The sequence below is a fragment of the Mustela lutreola genome, chromosome 16 (genome assembly GCF_030435805.1).
Source record: "Mustela lutreola isolate mMusLut2 chromosome 16, mMusLut2.pri, whole genome shotgun sequence".
NCBI lineage: Eukaryota > Metazoa > Chordata > Mammalia > Carnivora > Mustelidae > Mustela > Mustela lutreola.
In genome coordinates, this window is record NC_081305.1 from 53,339,855 (window position 1) to 53,356,939 (window position 17,085).

The 17,085-nt window shown below is 41.1% G+C and overlaps 1 protein-coding gene across 1 annotated transcript; it reads right to left on the bottom strand.

The window, feature by feature from the left end:
- Positions 1–936: 936 nt before the first annotated feature.
- LOC131817704 (zinc finger protein 677-like) lies at positions 937–13,035 on the bottom strand. The gene is given in 4 exon segments (XM_059151232.1): positions 937–2,875; positions 3,019–3,196; positions 8,539–8,675; positions 12,841–13,035. Coding segments are annotated over 4 exon segments (1,350 nt in total). The 3' UTR covers positions 937–2,035.
- Between the last annotated feature and the right edge of the window lie 4,050 nt (positions 13,036–17,085).

The window sequence follows — 17,085 nt, forward strand, 5'->3', positions numbered from 1 at the left end:
AAAAATGGTCTTTCCCAACCAAGGAGTGAGACACTTCAAAAGTAAACATTCAGTGTTGAGTTATTCTAACTTAATTTTTAAAAAAGATTTTATTTATTTATTTGACAGACAAAGATCACAAGTAGACAGAGAGACAGGCAGAGAGAGGGCAGGGGGAGAAGCAGATTCCCTACTGAGCAGAGTGCCTGATGCAGTGCTCAATCCCAGAACCCTGGGACTGTGACCCAAGCTGAAGGCAGAGGCTTTAACCCACTGAGCCACCCAGGTGCCCCATCTAACTTCATTTTTAAAAATTTGATTATTAAAAACTTTTAAGTCTCCCACCCTTCCTCCCATTCTACCTCAAACCTATATAGGCTGATGAGAAAGGCTGTGAACTTTTTATTTGGCACTGGTAGAAAGTTTAGGCCACATTCAGTACCCTCTCCTCAGCTCCACCATAAGAGCCCCATTCCAACAAATCTGGACAAGAGGGTCCTTAACATATTAATCATGACTTAGATAGTAGTTTTACATCTATTATATGCCACTCATGCTGTCACTCAAATTTATATTATATTGGATTATAATTTCAGTGTTCTTGTTCTTCCAGTAAATTCTGGACATGAATGAGCATCACCTAATGAAGTCCGCCCTTTTATCTTATTAAACCCTTCCAAGAGGTCTTTGTGGTGACATGAAAGGATTATAATTAAAGTATAATATCAGCAGAATTCAAACCTCAGGATGGAAATCACTGATAGTAATTTGGCCTTTTCAAGAAACCTGAAATAAACTATTTAATAAAATGAAGGTAGAGGACTTTTCCACAGGCATCCTTTTAACTTTAACAGCCATTATAGGTATTATTGATTTTTAATCAATCATCAATTATTAACTTTATTTAGAATTAAATTGAATAATCTTTCAGAAGAACTTAAGAGACCATTTTCTCTACTATGAATTATATGTAGCCAATTGTGAGAAATGGTTAAACAACTTATCACATTCATTACAGTTTTAAGGCTTCTCTACAATATAAATTCTTTGGTAAATCTTGAGATTAGATCATTGTCTAAGGGTCTTGCCACTTTCAATACATTTGTATGTTTTCTCTCTGATGCGAATTCTCTCATGACCCCTAAAGTAAACATTTGAACATCTGATAAAAATTTAACACATTCATTACATTTATAAGATTTCTCTCCAGTAGGAGATATTATATATGTTTGATCTTTGCATAAAAGCCTGGCCATACCCATTACATTTTTATGGTTTCTTTCAAAGATGCATATTCTGGTGTCTACTTAACTGTGAGCCCTGGTTACAGGCTTTGCCAAATACATGACTTTTATATGGTTTCTGTTCAGTATGGATTCTTTGATGTTGAGTAAGTCTTGAAAACACATTAAAGGTTTTGCTACACACATTGACATTTGTGAGGTTCTCTTCACCACAAATTCTCTGGGAATCCCCAGTGCTTGATCTTTGGATAAAAGCATTTCCACAGGGGCGCCTGGGTGGCTCAGTGGGTTAAAGCCTCTGCCTTCGGCTCAGGTCATGATCTCAGGGTCCTGGGATCGAGCCCCACATTGGGCTCTCTGCTCAGTGGAGAGCCTGCTTCCTCCCTCTCTGCCTACTTGTGATCTCTGTCTGTCAAATGAATGAATAAAATCTTTAAAAAAAAAGCATTTCCACATATATTAGGTTTACAATGTTTCTTTTCAGTATGCATTTTCTGATGTCTAGTAAGATTTGCCTTGTCACATTCGTTACATTTGTAAGGCTTCTCCCCAGTATGGATTCTTTGATGTCAGGTAAGGCTTAAACACACATTAAAGGCTTTGCCACACTCATTACACTTATAAGCCTTCTCTCCAGTATGAATTATCTGATGTTTGACAAAGTTAGAGGACTGGTCCACATTCCTTACATTTATAAGGCTTTTCCCCACTATGAATTCTCTTATGTTGAGTAAGGCTTGAATGCTCCATAAAGGCTTTGCCACACTCATTACATTTGTAAGGTTTCTTTCCAGTATGAACTCTCTGATGAATTATAAGATTTGAATGTTGACTACAGACCTTGTCACATGTATTATATTTATATGGTTTCTCTCCAGTATGGATTCTCTGGTGTCTAGTGAGTGTGAGATCCGGTTAAAGGATTTGTCAAACTGATTACATTTGTAAGGTCTCTGCCCAGAATGATTGGTGATATTTGAGCTTCCTCTAAAAGTCTTCCCACACTGATTACATTTATAAGGTTTCTCTCCAGTATGAATTCTCCTATATCAAGTAAGGCTTGAATCCTCAGAAAAGACTTTGCCACACTCATTACATTTGTAAGGTTTCTCTCCAGTATGAATTTTCTGATGCCGTGCAAGATTTAAATTTTGCCTACAGCCCTTGCCACATATATTACACTTATATGGTTTTTCACTGGTATGGATTCTCTGATGCCTAGTCAGTTTTGCAAATTGGGAAAGGGCTTTGCTACACTCATTACATTTGTAAGCCCTCTGCCCAAAATGAATTCTCTCATGACTAGTGAGGTCTGAGCTTTCTCTAAAGGCCTTCCTACAATCATTACATTTGTAAGGCTTTTCACTAATAGGTGTTTTTTGATGTATAAGTAATGAAGGAAGTATAAAAAGTTTCCCAGACTTATTACAAATATTCATATCAATGCTAGTAGGAATTCTTTGAAGTGGTAAAGCAAAACTACTGTTGATCAAATCCTCAACTTGATTACATTCATAAATTTTCTCTTCAGTTTGAAACTTCTGGAAGTCAGCCAGATGTGACTGAAATTTTATTAATCCAATCCCATTTTCAAAACATTTTATATACTTATTTCCTGCACAGGTTATGTTATTTTTTAGTTTTAACAAATACTTTTATATGATATTTCATGCTTGTAATATTGATAAGTTCTTTTTCTTACAGAAACACTCTGCTTTAGAGGGAAATCATTCCAGGGTTTGGTGTAGTGCTAATCTCTTCTACCACTGAAATTTTGGTTATGGGCTGTGGTTACTTCTTTGTAATTTGTTCCATCATATGTATACTGACTTTCAAACACATGCATATTTTTCAGAACTTCTCTGAAACCCAAATCCTTGATGTCATTTCTTTTGTGTCTTTCCAACATCAATGTCTGGAATAATTCCTCTTTGTTAATACCCTCTTTTGGTGATAATTCCTTAATCATACTTCTAATAGCGATATCTGAAAGATATAAAGAACCATAGATTCCCTATTAATAGAGTTATAAAGTGAATATTTTACCTTGAAAACATAATATTAGGCCAAAAGTAATGCTGAATAGTTATAAAACTTCTCAACCACAGTACACAAATATTTAGGAATAAAGGGAATTGGATTCCTCAATAAACAAAGGGTGTTTATTTACACATCTGTGTTTACACACAGATAAAATTATTTTCAGGAAAGCCCAGTTCTAACACCCTATGAGCAAACCACTCAGAGTATTTACATAAGCCCTAAACAAAGTGATATCTTTCTGTTGCCACCCCAAAGAATTCACCAATTGGCATGGACATTAGGGTGTTTCATATTTGAAGGAAAGCAATATTATATTAATGCGTATACACATACCTAATTATATAGGTACAATAAAGCAGAGGACTATAGATCAAAATGGTAAATGCTATCTTAACAACCTATCTAACAAAAAATGGCAATTCACAATTACAAAATAAAAATAGCACTGAGAAAATGAGAAGAACTTGATAAAACACCATTGTAAGAATAACAAAATACTGTTCTGAAGTTCTATAATAAAACCTTCTATATTCATGCAGAATAGGCATTTCACAACACTAACCATTGGTGCATGACAGTCATAATACACAAAAGATATTTAAAAACAATTATCTATAAATCATAATAAAATGAATAAACATTTTAGAAATCCACAGTAAATCCAGAAGATAAATAAGAAGCCAAAACAATTAAAAACCATTATAATCTGTGGCATTCTAAAGACTTCTTTCTTCAAAACAAAGTACAGAGCTCCTACTCCAGAAGGAATACATAATATGAACATTGAAACCTATGTTAAGAACCACTGACTTGGGGCGCCTGGGTGGCTCAGTGTGTTAAAAGCCTCTGCCTTTAGCTTGGGTCATGATCCCAGGGTCATGGGATCAAGCCCCACACCAGGCTCTCTGCTGGGCAGGGAGCCTCTCTCCTCATCTCTGCCTGCCTCTCTGCCTATTCATCATCTCTGTCAAATAAATAAATAAAATCTTAAAAAAAAATAACCACTGACTTTTTAAATATCTGGTGCAGGTAAATACATAATATTTTAAGATGAAGAATCTGGGAAGGCAATCAGAATTCAGAATTATGATTTCATACCTGCAGTTAACTACCAATCAACAGAGCTATTTCCAAACTGTGAAGCAGCCTTTAATAATGTGATTCTGTAGTCACAGAATACATGTACTGCAAAGTATGTGCTTTGAAATTTTACTAAGGCAGAAAACACTAAGATGAAACAAATCACAAAATGAATACAAATACAATATACTGTGGGCAAAGGCCAATTACATATTAAACACAGGAGGAGGTCAAGAAATATTAGGAAAGAAAGGTAAATTTCCAGTCCTTGCTGTATGTTATACAACATTCAAAATCTTTCTTTCTAACAGCATGAACATATTTAAAATATTTTCGAGATACGTTATCATAGTATTTCAGATTAAAACAACAGGACTGGGGATGCCTGGGTGGCCCAGTTAGTTAAGCTGCTGCCTTCAGCTCAGGTCATGATCCCAGCATCCTGGGATTGAGTCCTGCATCAGGCTCCTTGCCCCACAGGGAGCCTGCTTCTCTCTCTGCCTCTGCCTGCCACTCTGCCTGCTTCTGTGCTCTCTCTTTCTCTCTCTCTCTCTCTCTCTCTCTCACACACACACACAAATAAATAAATAAATAAAACTATTATTTATAAAAATTTATAAATCAAAATAAAATAATTAAAAAAAAAAAACAGGCCCATCATGTTTATGTATCCAACGCTAATTCACACAGGGAAAAAAATGTGAAAGCTAAAATCTGAATCTAGGCCTGCAGGCTCAGACCACATGTCCTTGAGCACTAAACAGTTTATTACTGCCCACTCAGGAAGTGAGCGCAAGGCCATAGCAAACCCCACCAGTATACAGGGAAATGCTTCAAAAAAGGCACAGGAATTGAGTTGTATTACTAATACTGTTACTGACTCATCCCACCTGGATAAGAGCATCTCAATCATCACTTCCTGAATGTGTTGATTCAAACAGTGACCAGGCATGTTGCTATGCTGAACTAGCTGTCCTCTGGGAGAGTAGGGATCTTTATACAATGTGGAACGGGTAAGGACAGGGAACGCTGAGGAGACTTGGGTGTCCAGGGGCTCAAAATTAATCTGCTAAGGAAAAAATAGTGTTCCTCATCCAGATCCATGAATCAATGAACAGGGGAGATCAATGAACGGGGGAGAATGGAAGAGATGAAGAAGGCAATTAGCATGATACAGTGGAAGGAATACAGGTTTAGCTCTATTCTAATATTTGCCCTGAAATTTCTCAAAAGGAATATCTATTTATAAGCATTTACTCAAGAGAGCCCTACATATAGACATGTACAAAAATGTTCTTAGAAGGCATCAAAAGCAAAATTCTGGACATTGGCATCAAGGGCAGAATGGATGAACTCACTCTACACAGGCAGATGCCATGAAAGTTTGTCAGAATTCAACAATGGAGAGTGACATGTGTGCAAGATGGTGAGTCCCGTGGTGGGGACGACAGAGTTAGCAGGTTTTGTCAAGGTCTGAACTTTGGGGGAGATGTGGATAGATTAGCTAAAAGGAACATACCAACCAAATTATTACTTACTTAATATGTTTTATAAATAGAAATTTACCAATTTGGCATGCTAACCTTTTTGAGACTGAGTTTCCTTGTTATATAAAAACCATAGTGCTTCTTTGGGTGCCCGGGGGGCACAGCTGGTTAAGCATCCCACTCTTGGTTTTGGCTCTGGTCATGATCACAGGGTCCTGGGACTGAGCCCCATGTTGGACTCCATGCTCAGTGCAGAGACTTCTTGAGATTCTCCCTCTCCCTCCGCCCCTCCTGCTCATGCTCTCTCATCCTCTTTCTCTTTCTCTTTCAAATAAATAAATCTTTCTTAAAAAGATTTTATTTATTTGACAGACAGAGATCACAAGTATGCAGAGAGGCAGGCAGAGGGATAGAGGGAAGCAGGCTTTCCACTGAGCAGAGAGCCCAATGTGGGGCTTGATCCCAGGACCCTGGGATCATGACCTGAGCTGAAGGCAGAGGCTTTAACCCACTGAGCCACCCAGGCGCCCCAGAATAAAACATTTTGTACCAAAATATGAAAATCAGTAAAATTCAAATAAAATCCAAGAAATTATATTTAGAAAACTTAAAATATACTACAGAAAAAGCAAGGTATCCTATATAAAAATTATGGCAAATCAATTTAATGATTTCTGGCATGAATATAGTAATTCAATAAAAAAAAATTTTTCTTAAGATGTCCAATTTTACAAATCCAACCAACTTGAGAAGAAGGTATTTTAGTAATAGGTAAGTCAGGTGAAATAGAAATAAAGGGACTAAGACAATTTTTTCATAAAGTTCAGGAATTTGAGTAGGTTTGGGGGAAACTGCTGTTGAGCCATAACCCTCAGCACTCAAGAAGCAAATCTTGAGATATTATATATATATATATATATATATATATATATATATATATATAAATTAACATACAATGTAATGTAGTATATATTTTAAAATATATGTCCTCCTTGGGATAAGTTTGTACATCTATGATTGCTGGCTCAAAGGGAATGATCATTAGCTATTTGATCAACACTGCCACACTGTCTTTGAGAGACTCTGTGACACTCTAAAGGAACAGAAAGAGAACTACAATCACTCATCAGTCAGACTTCCCTGATACTTCCTATCTCAGCCTCCCTAGGACTTGCTGACCACCCCATTCAGTGGCTTAACTGGGCACTTCTGTAAGTGGCAGGACAGCACTGTAATACAGTAATCAAAATGTTCTTCTTTAAAAATGTTGTTACCCAATAAAACCCCTCTGTGGATAAGTCCACCAGAAGTTGTCCATCATCTAAAAGTGGGTTATCAGAGAAGAAAAAGAGGATTATTCCAGAACCTAGGAAAACATGTTTCACAAGCCAAACTGCACAGACTTAAGAAAATACAAAATCTAGACAAGCCGAGTATTGTCTGCATTACTAGCCCAGGCAGAGTGCAGGAGGAGAATAAGGCAAGATAAGAGATGTAGACCAAGGGAGTTCGATTTTGCAGAGTCTTTGAGAAGACAAGAGATGCTCCCCATGTAGGACTGGGTTTCAAAGAGAATTTCTGTCTACTGTCTGCATAGTACTGCTGACAAATCATCTCAGAACCCACCATATTGCCTGGTTATACTCATGATGTGTGGCAAGAGCAGGCCTGACAAAATGACCAGGAAGCCCTGAGACAGTCCCATGCAGCCTTGGGGCCCCAAGTGCCATGGAGGAACAGCCAATGTTTTCTTATCTCCGAAACATAGGAACAGAGGATGAGACCTGGACAGGTCCTGGAGTCAGATCTATGGAGGAACTGACAGATCAGATGGAATCAGCTGGCATCAAGTATGGAGGGAGAGACCAGAGAAAAAGAGGACCCCTATGAAACAGCCCTTCTCATCCCTCTCAAAGCCAAGGGACCAAAAAGGTCACAGCAGCCAGGTAAGAGTGTCACAGGTCATGATAAAGACTGCCATAGTCTCTGTATCAGCTGGAATGTCATGTCTGCAGAACAGAGAAATGGGGGAGAGTTTCTTTGAGGGTTCACAAGTACTTTTCTTTTCTCACAGACCTCTCCTCTTTGAGGAAAGTTTCCCAAACAATATTTAATGAAGCAGTTGTATCTCTGGCCACCTCAGCTGCTACCAGTGTTCGCATCTTCGGTATAGTCCCACCCACTTGGTTTTTTCACTATTTTCAGCTCGCCCTCCACAAGCCCTTCGCTCTGTCCCTTGCTCCAAAATAGAGATACTATTTGGGTCAGAGAGTTCTGCTTATAAGAAAGGAGAACTATGTGCTGGGGCTTTTCTAGAACATAATCCCAGCCCCTTGTTCAGCTGAGGATAGAAGATGTTACAGATGGGTCTACACTGATTTTGTTCACTGACTGGCTTAGGAAATATTTTACCTTTATAGACATCTAGCTCTCTTCTGAGAATTACTGACTCAAATGCACAGGAGTAAAACCAGGGAATCCAATATTTTAAAATTTTGCTACAAGGTTTTATGATTACTCAAGTGGTAAAAGCAACACTGATCTAGTGAGGAGTGGGCAGATCATCTGAAGAAAGGAGGAGATGAACGTCCAGGTGCCTTCTCATGAAGCTTTCAATTCAGAGTCGATATAGCATCAGTCCCAGGCTAGCAGGGCAGGGGCCCCACAAGAAAGTCACTAGGGCAGATCTCAACATCTAGAGGGACATTATCCTCACCGAGGAGACCAGATTCCTATAGTTCTCCAACATCACATCCTTGTACAAGGCCCTCTGAGCAGGGTCCAGGCACTCCCACTCCTCCAGAGAGAATTCTATGACCACATCCCTGAAGGTCAACAGCACCTGTAATGAAAACACATTACACTAAGAGACCATGGGGAGAGTTCTTATCTTCACACAAATTATAGGAGAGAAGTATAAAGACTGATTTGGCTGTAGTGACAACTCAGTGTAAGATAATTTTGTGTTATTGTACTTCTCAACCAGAGGACATAAAGCCACAAAATCATTGTGCACTCCACAATTTTGTGAACAGCAAAATATACAAATAAAATGTATCACAAGATGGACTACATAGAAGGGCTAGATAGCACATTTGACACACCAGTTGTTTCTTTGAGGAGCTACACTATGAGTAGTGTCTTTTAAAAATTACTTTTATTAACATATAATGTATTATTTGCCCCAGGGGTACAGGTCTGTGAATCATCATGCTTACACACTTCACAGCACTCACCATAGCACACACTCTCCCCAATGTCCATCACCCAACCACCCTATCCCTAACCCCCAGCAACCCTCAGTTTGTTTTGTGAGATTAAGAGACTCTTATGGTTTGTCTCCCTCCTGATCCCATCTTGTTTCATTTTTTCCTTCCCTACCCCCCAAACTTCCCACTCTGCCTCTCAACTTCCAGATATCAGGGAGATCATATGATAATTGTCTTTCTCTGATTGATTTATTTCACTAAGCCTAATACCCTCTAGTTCCATCCATGTTGTTGCAAATGGCAAGATTCCATTTCTTTTGATGGCTGCATAGTATTCCATTGTATATATATACCACATCTTCTTTATCCATTCATCTGTTGATGGACATCTACTCTCTTTCCATAGTTTGGCTATTGTGGACCTTGCTGCTATAAACATTCGGGTGCACGTGCCCCTTTGGATCACTATATTTGTATCTTTAGGGTAAATACCCAGTAGTGCAATTGCTGGGTCATAGGGTAGATCTATTTTCAACTTTTTGAGGAACCTCCATACTGTTTTCCAGAATGGCTACACCAGTTTGCATTCCTACCAACAGTGTAGGAGGTTTCCCCTTCTTCCGCATCCGAGGAGTAGTGTCTTTAAAGATTACAAAGTTCACAGTGCCTTTTAAGAAAGTTTAAAATGCAAGAACGTGATGATGGTGATTATAATGGCAGAAACAAAAGTTTTTTAAACACTTATGATGTACTAAACATTACTCAAATGGGTATTATTTTGTGTAATAACATTAGGGAAATATCTGTGTCCACTTTATAGAAAAAGCAACTGTCACAGAAACTCTAAGAAACTAGCCTTGGGTCAGATAACTAAGAAATGGCAAAGCTGGTGAAATGCCAACTGAATATTACCCCCACCTTAAAAGACCACCAGAGACGTGAGTCAAAGCCAAGCAGCAAGGGTCGTTTATTGCAGGTTCGAACCTGGACCTCTGCGCCGCTCGTTGCCGATAACGCCGAGAGGTCCAGAGCTGGGTTGGTGCAGGGTTTTTATAGACAGATACAAACAAGTTTCAGGTGGGGCTGAGCTGATTGATTGACAGTTTGAACAGGCATACTTGGCGTCAGTGGATTGGGTCAGGGGACCCGCCCGCGAAAGCAGACAAAGCAATCTTACAGAAGCAGAACTGGCAGGTTAGCCCACGCATGCGGAAAAAAAGCACTATCAGGATATTGAAGGCCTGGTTACTATCAAGCCAAGGCCACTTTCCCTCTAATGAGGCACTAACATAAAGACAATTGGGAGTCTCCTGGTGGAATGTTACATTCCTGCTATCAAACATCCTTGTTAGTGAGATTTAGGTTTAGAAGAAATGTAACTTTACTTTTCTTTCTACCTCCGCCTCCTTCGTTTTTCATGGAGGGGAGGGTGACATTAAGGCTATTGATAAGGTAACTTCTTTGTTGTGAATCTCAAGGACATTTGCAAACCAAGGGAGACTCCTGCCTTGCAGGACTGTGATCTCTGCAAGTTAACTATTTATCATTTTATGGCAGTCAGGGGTGCCTGAGGAATGCTACACATATGGAGGGGAGCGGGCGAAGGGGGGGGGGGTGCAAGGTGCCAGCTTTTGCTTTGTCCTCAGCCAGCCTCCTGCTCCTTCACTGGCACCTGAACAAGGTGTTAGGAATTTAGACTTGAACCTGAGAATCACACAGGTAAGTAACAGATAGTGTTGAAAGTACATTGATAGCGGGTTTCCTAAGTGAGAAAAGATAAAACAAGTTCCAAGTTAAAAACAAAGACCTGCAGAAAATGTCATTTTATATGTACACACATAGTATGTTACTATTGTTACCACTATTTTTTTTCAAGATTTTATTTATTTATTTGACAGACAGAGATCACAAGTAGGTAGAGAGGCAGGCAGAGAGAGAGGAGGAAGCAGGCCCCCTGCAGCGCAGAGAGCCTGATCCGGGGCTCGATCCCAGAATCCTGGGATCATGACCCAAGCCTAAGGCAGAGGCTTTAACCCACTGAACCACCCAGACACCCCAGTAAATGCATTCTTAAAAGACACACAATCTTCCAGAGAACAGGCAACAGTGATTACAGAGTTGGTGAGTGATGATGGAGGGCATGACAGGGAAGGAGATGTTTACTTCTTTGTCCAAAATCTGCAACACTGCTTGGGGTTTTACCTCAAAACAAGGATATATGGCATGTGATGTTTAAAACAAAAGAAATGTAACATTTTAGTAACAATTGGTTATAACAAAGACTAAGTTTTTGCTCCAATGTAATGACTGAAACATTTTTAGCTAAAACACCGGCTACACAAAAGTTCCTTAATGAGCAAGGGTCTTCATGTGATGGATATGCTTTGAGTGATGTTAAAGAACTTAACTGTTAAAACAAATTATACAATAAAACATCCTTTATCATTGATAAGTTTCAGAACTTTCAACTCTAACCCAAATTATTAATATTTTAGAACTAGAAACATGCTGATTCACTTGTTTAGCATCAAATGCTTTGTAAAATCAGGGACAACAGGTTTTACCCTTCTCAGTCTTATTTTCCAGCTCTTCCTGCATATTAATATGGCACATAAATGTGTAGGTCATTTTTTTCTTTTTCAAATTTGTACTTAAGTTCTAGTTAGTTTACGTGCAGTGTAATTTTTTTTTCCAGGAGCAGAGTTTAACCATTCATCACTTACATGTAACACCCCAAGCGCAACAGGACAAGTGCTCTCCTTAAAGCCCATCTCCCCATCACCTACCTACCTCTCTCCATCACCCCTATGTTTGTTCTCTACCGTTAAGAGTCTCTTATGGTTTGCTTCCCTCTTTTTCCTCCTTCCCCTATGTTCATCTGTTTGGTTTCTTAAATTGCAAATATCCAGGAAATCATATATTTGTCTTTCTCTGCCTGACTTATTTTGCTGAAGGACCTCTTTTTTTAAGATTGTATTTATTTATTCGACACAGAGAGAGCGAGAGAGAGCACAAGCAGAAGGAGCAGCAGAGGGAAGGGGAGAACCAGCTCCCCTATCCCCACAGCAAAGAACCCCATTCCAGACTCGATCCCAGGATCTTGGGATCATGACCTGAGCCGAAGGCAGAGGCTTAACTGACTGAGCCACCCTGGGGCCCCTTAATGCAATGCTTCTTGATGCTACTCTACATGGAACTGACAGTGCATTCATACGCAACTCCTAAAACAGTCCCCTTTGCCAACCGCACTGACACCAAAGCCCCACTCCCAGTTTCTGATTCACACCTGAGTATGAAACCCTCCCCCTGATGATCCCCCAACAGGGTCTCTTCATAGGTTCCTGTCTCTAGGTCCTGATGAGATGGAATGTAAGTGGAGATGGGGGGTAAGGAGGCAAGGCTGGGGTGAGTTCGAGCAAACGTTAGGCAGGTCCCTTGAGAGTACATTACCAAATCTAGAAAAACCAGCATTTTAGGAACGACAGAAGAAACAATCAAGAATGTGAATTTTACCTGGGCATGAGTCTTTCCTGCCTCCTCTTCCTTTCCTCTTCCTCTGGACTTGTTTCTCAGATAAGATCAGTCTTGACAAGTGGACCCTGAGTGAACACAGGCTTCTTAATGCCTCTAACGCACACACCCCCTTCCTGTGACAACCACGCACACGGGGAGGACCTCAACAAGTAAGACAGTCCTCGGCCGCCCGCTGCCCAGGAGGGGCTCGTGAACACAGAGACAAGCCAGTGAGGCGGTTTCTCCCCTTTTCTTCCCACCTCACTGCTCCTCTGTGAAGCCCACGTGTTCTGCGGCTGCCGCAGCCCGGACCGCGGCACAGAATAGAGCCCCACCTTCCCGCATCCGGGACGGGGGCAGGGCAGGACAGTGGAGCGCCCGAAGTGGCGTCTCCACGAATCCAGGGGCTGAAAGCGGACACGGACGCCGCGCCCCGAAGCTACCGGGCCTGGAACGCCTCACGACGACGCTGGGACTCATGTTGGCCTGAACATGAGTTCAGGCAAGAACATCAGTTGTAACCTCCAGAGAACCTGGGTATGGAAGACTGGAGGCTGTGAGGCCGCAAACCACTGGTGTGAGACTGAACATCCGAAATCCACTCACCCGAGCGTTTCTGTCACTCCGCCCATTCACTTCCGCGGCTGCAGGCAACTATGCATGTGCAGACAAGAGAGGCGGTGACAGGGGCAGGACTTGGGCAGGGCCTGGACTTGGGCAGGGCGGGGGGCCTCAGGGAAGACGGCAATTCTGTGTGTAGCAACTCTGTAGTTTTGTCACCAACTATTCCAGAACAATATGCCCGATCCTTTTGCTTTGTGATGTTTTTGCTGTCCTATTTTTGTCCATGCTTTTGCCAAACACATAAATAAGAATTATGATGTTTACCACCAGCATTTGCAACTTCTAGCATAGGGTGACCAAAAAGCCAATGAACTTGGAAGTTTTTGTTTTAAGCTCTGTCTGCTCTGAGTTCCTGAGGCCGATCGTGATGGTCTGGAAGATACCCAAAAGGCAGTGGTGCCGATGGACACCCTTCTGGCAACTGTAAACACACTGAGCAAGTTTACCTCCAAAATAACGGGTGTGTGTGTGTGCTTTAATCCGAAACCTCCACTGTATGGGGGATTCTTTTAGAAAGAATAAACAAGGAATTGACTAAGTCAGGTGCTTGAGAATCAGATCTATAGACCTTAACATGCATCCACCGAAGGATATATGTAGTGGTAAAAAAGTGGAAAAGAATTAAGAAATTCCCCAGGAATCCAACCACAATCTGTGATGAGACGATCACCCCTGTTGCCAAATTCTTAGTAGCCATTCTGTCATTTCCCACTAAATAATTTTTATATTCAGAGTCCTTTCTTGAGACTGGAAGTTTAGGTTATTATTATCATGGCAACTGAAATCCTATATTCTCCACTTAGAATTTTTTCCCACACATATAAATTTACCAAGATTTATCTCCTGTTCTCATGAGATTTTTCTAGGTTTATACATTCTATCCAAGGAGAACCCCTTTCCCACATGTGAGCACTCAATCACTTGGATTCTTGATAAGCCCCCTTCCCTTACAGACTATTACTCAAACTGAAATAGAAAATACTCACCTGATTTTTCCTTCTGTTATGGCCACGTCTGCCAAGATCACTCACTGGAGATACTCAGCTTAACTGTGAGGGGAGAGCTAGCAGTCAGTTAAATTTAAGATACATGCAACAGCTGGAATGCTGTAGCAGGATGGAGGTTACTTGCTTCTGGAGGGAAGCCCTAGGGGAGGAGATACAGAAGGACAAAATATCATTAACACCCCTCTCTCCTCATACGTCCTGGGGCTAAGGTATTCCTTAAAAATATTTAAAAAAAAAAAAGTACCAGTTTTTTGCTTTTCCTTTGCCTGCAAAGAATCAATGTGCCCCATTACAAGATCTACAGTTTCACTTTTTTCCCAGTCATCACTTATTTCTACCCAAACATTTCATCCCAGAGATTCAGGTATAAAGGAGACAAACTCTTCTCTATAAATGTAACCAGATTTACATTTGTGTCTCATAACCCTATTTGGGCTGGGCTATCACTTGGAGGTATACAAACAGTGCTGGCCTGGGGTGGCCACTAAGGAAGGAAAGCCACATTCTGCCAAGGAATGGTCGATATGGAATTCAGATTTGGAACATAGTTCCATATAATCCCCACTACTCCTCTCATCCTTTTCCTGGAAGCATCTGAGAGAAATTATAATCCCTTTTTTATTTATTTGTCAGAGAAAGTAAGCACAGGCAGACAGAGAGGCAGGGAGAGGCAGAGGGAAAAGCAAGCTCCCTGCTGAGCAAGGAGCCTGATGTGGGACTCATTCCCAGGACCCTGGGACCATGACCCGAGCCGAAGGCAGCGGCTTAACCAACTGAGCCACCTAGGCGTCCCATGATAATCCCTTTTTGAAGGACAGTCACATCCAATCACCAAATTGCCTTACCATGTTGGGCCAGGAGGAAGTAAAGGAAGTAAATAGTTTTTGTGACAAAAGGCATAACATAGGTCAAGTTGTAAATGGACTGGAAAGTCTAAAAGGTGATGCAGATTCATTTTAAAGGCCAGAATGGTGTGGCCAGAGTCAACCTATATGAATGTGTCATCAGTGGTGAAGCATGACCAATAAACTGGAGAGGCAGGTCAAAGGTGCAATGGAATTATTCTGCGAGGAGTGAGCACGAGCCTCCCAAACCATGAGACAAACACATCATCTTTCTCCTGCAGCCACAACCCTGGCATATACTGATAGCCTTTACATCAACACAGAACCAGACTTGATCAGCACCTTGACAGTGGTCAGTACCCTCAGAGAAAAAGTCCTTACCATGTTATTACCAGACAACAGACCAATAGCTGAGGTTTATTTCTATTTTGCAGCCACAAAGAAGGTGTCCTTAATCAAACTGCCTGTAGTGCCCAACATGGAAAACTAAATCGCTAGAACATGGGCAACAACCCAAAACACTGAGTTCTGAGCTCTGAGTGGAATGATTATACTGCTTTCATGTTTGCATGGCTGGCTCTGAAGCCAAACAGCCACAACAACCTAGTGGACACCATTAGGTGTCAGCTCCTGTGACCCATCAGTGAACCAGGACAGACATTTAGAAGACACTTGGTGAATCAGAGACCCTAGAGCCAGCAAGATTTGTTTCAGGCACGGGAAGGGGACATAAAATGTCCACCGAACACAGCTCCTGACTTTTCTTGTATAGCTGAGAATTTGCTTGGGAGAGTTGGGAGAGTTGGATTTCCTTGTAAATGTATTATATCCAAATAAACCAATAAATGTAAGTAAACTTTTTCTGAGTTCTGTGAGCTGTTCTAGCAAATTAATTGAATTCAAGAAAGAGGGTCATCAGAACCTCCTATCTTTAGCTCATCAGTAAGAAGCACAGGTTGATAATGTGGGCTTACTACAGGCATCTGAAGGGAGAGACGAAGGCAGTCTTATGGGACTGAGGCCTTAACCTATAGAATTTGATGCTGTTTCTAGGCAGTAGAATTGCTGAGTTGTAGGACACACTGCTCGTGTCTTGTTGGTGTGGGGGACCTTCCCCACCACCATGATGGAATTTGGTGCTCAGACTCCTTTTTAAGGATCCATACCTAAATAGTATATATTTCCATGTGTCTGACTTCTTTCACTCAACATTAGATTCATGGGAACCATCCCATGTTGTTGAATACAAATGAATTTCATTTGTTTTTATTACTGTAGAAGTATCCCATTCTATGTGTAAATTACAGTTGTAAGCCATACCTACTAAGTTCACCTACCCCAAAATGAAAATATTGGGCTGGGGAGATCCAAGTTCTCTGTGGGTCAGCTTTCAGTTTTAATCAGAGCTCTGTAGCAACTGAATAGTCTCTTTTAGAATTCACATCACTGTTAGTTTTGCCAGGGGAGTTTTGAGTTTAAGACCCCAAGGGGGGCCTTCAGGTGGAGGCTTTCTCCCTTTGCCAGAGGCTCCAAATGACAAAATCACCAAGTTTTCTTTAATCACTGGAAGAATCAAGTGTTGTAAGTCTGCTCACATAGTTCCAACAAACCTTAATTGGAAAACAGGACTCTAATTATTTTCAGGTTTTATCAGCCATCCCTAGTGTCAGAAATGTAATATGGACAACTCAGTGCTACTGACACTTAGACTTGTTACTTGCCAACAAACAGACCATCTATAGAGTGAACATTTGGATACCAGAGGGTAGAGACACTCATGCTAGATTCCGACCTGCCCACAGGGTGGCAAATGGCAGTGGAGTGTGACTCCTGAACACTTTGGAACTGAATCCGAGCCCCTCTGCCCAATGCACAGCAAAACCTCTCACTGAGACATCAGGGGTGTAAGGAAAGGTTCATTCAAGAGGCAGCCAACTGGGGCACCTGGGTGGCAGAGGGTTAAGCCTCTGCCTTCGGCTCAGGTCAAGGTCTCAGGGTCCTGGGATCGAGCCCAGAATCGGGCTCTCTGCTCTACCAGAAGACTTCTTCCCCCT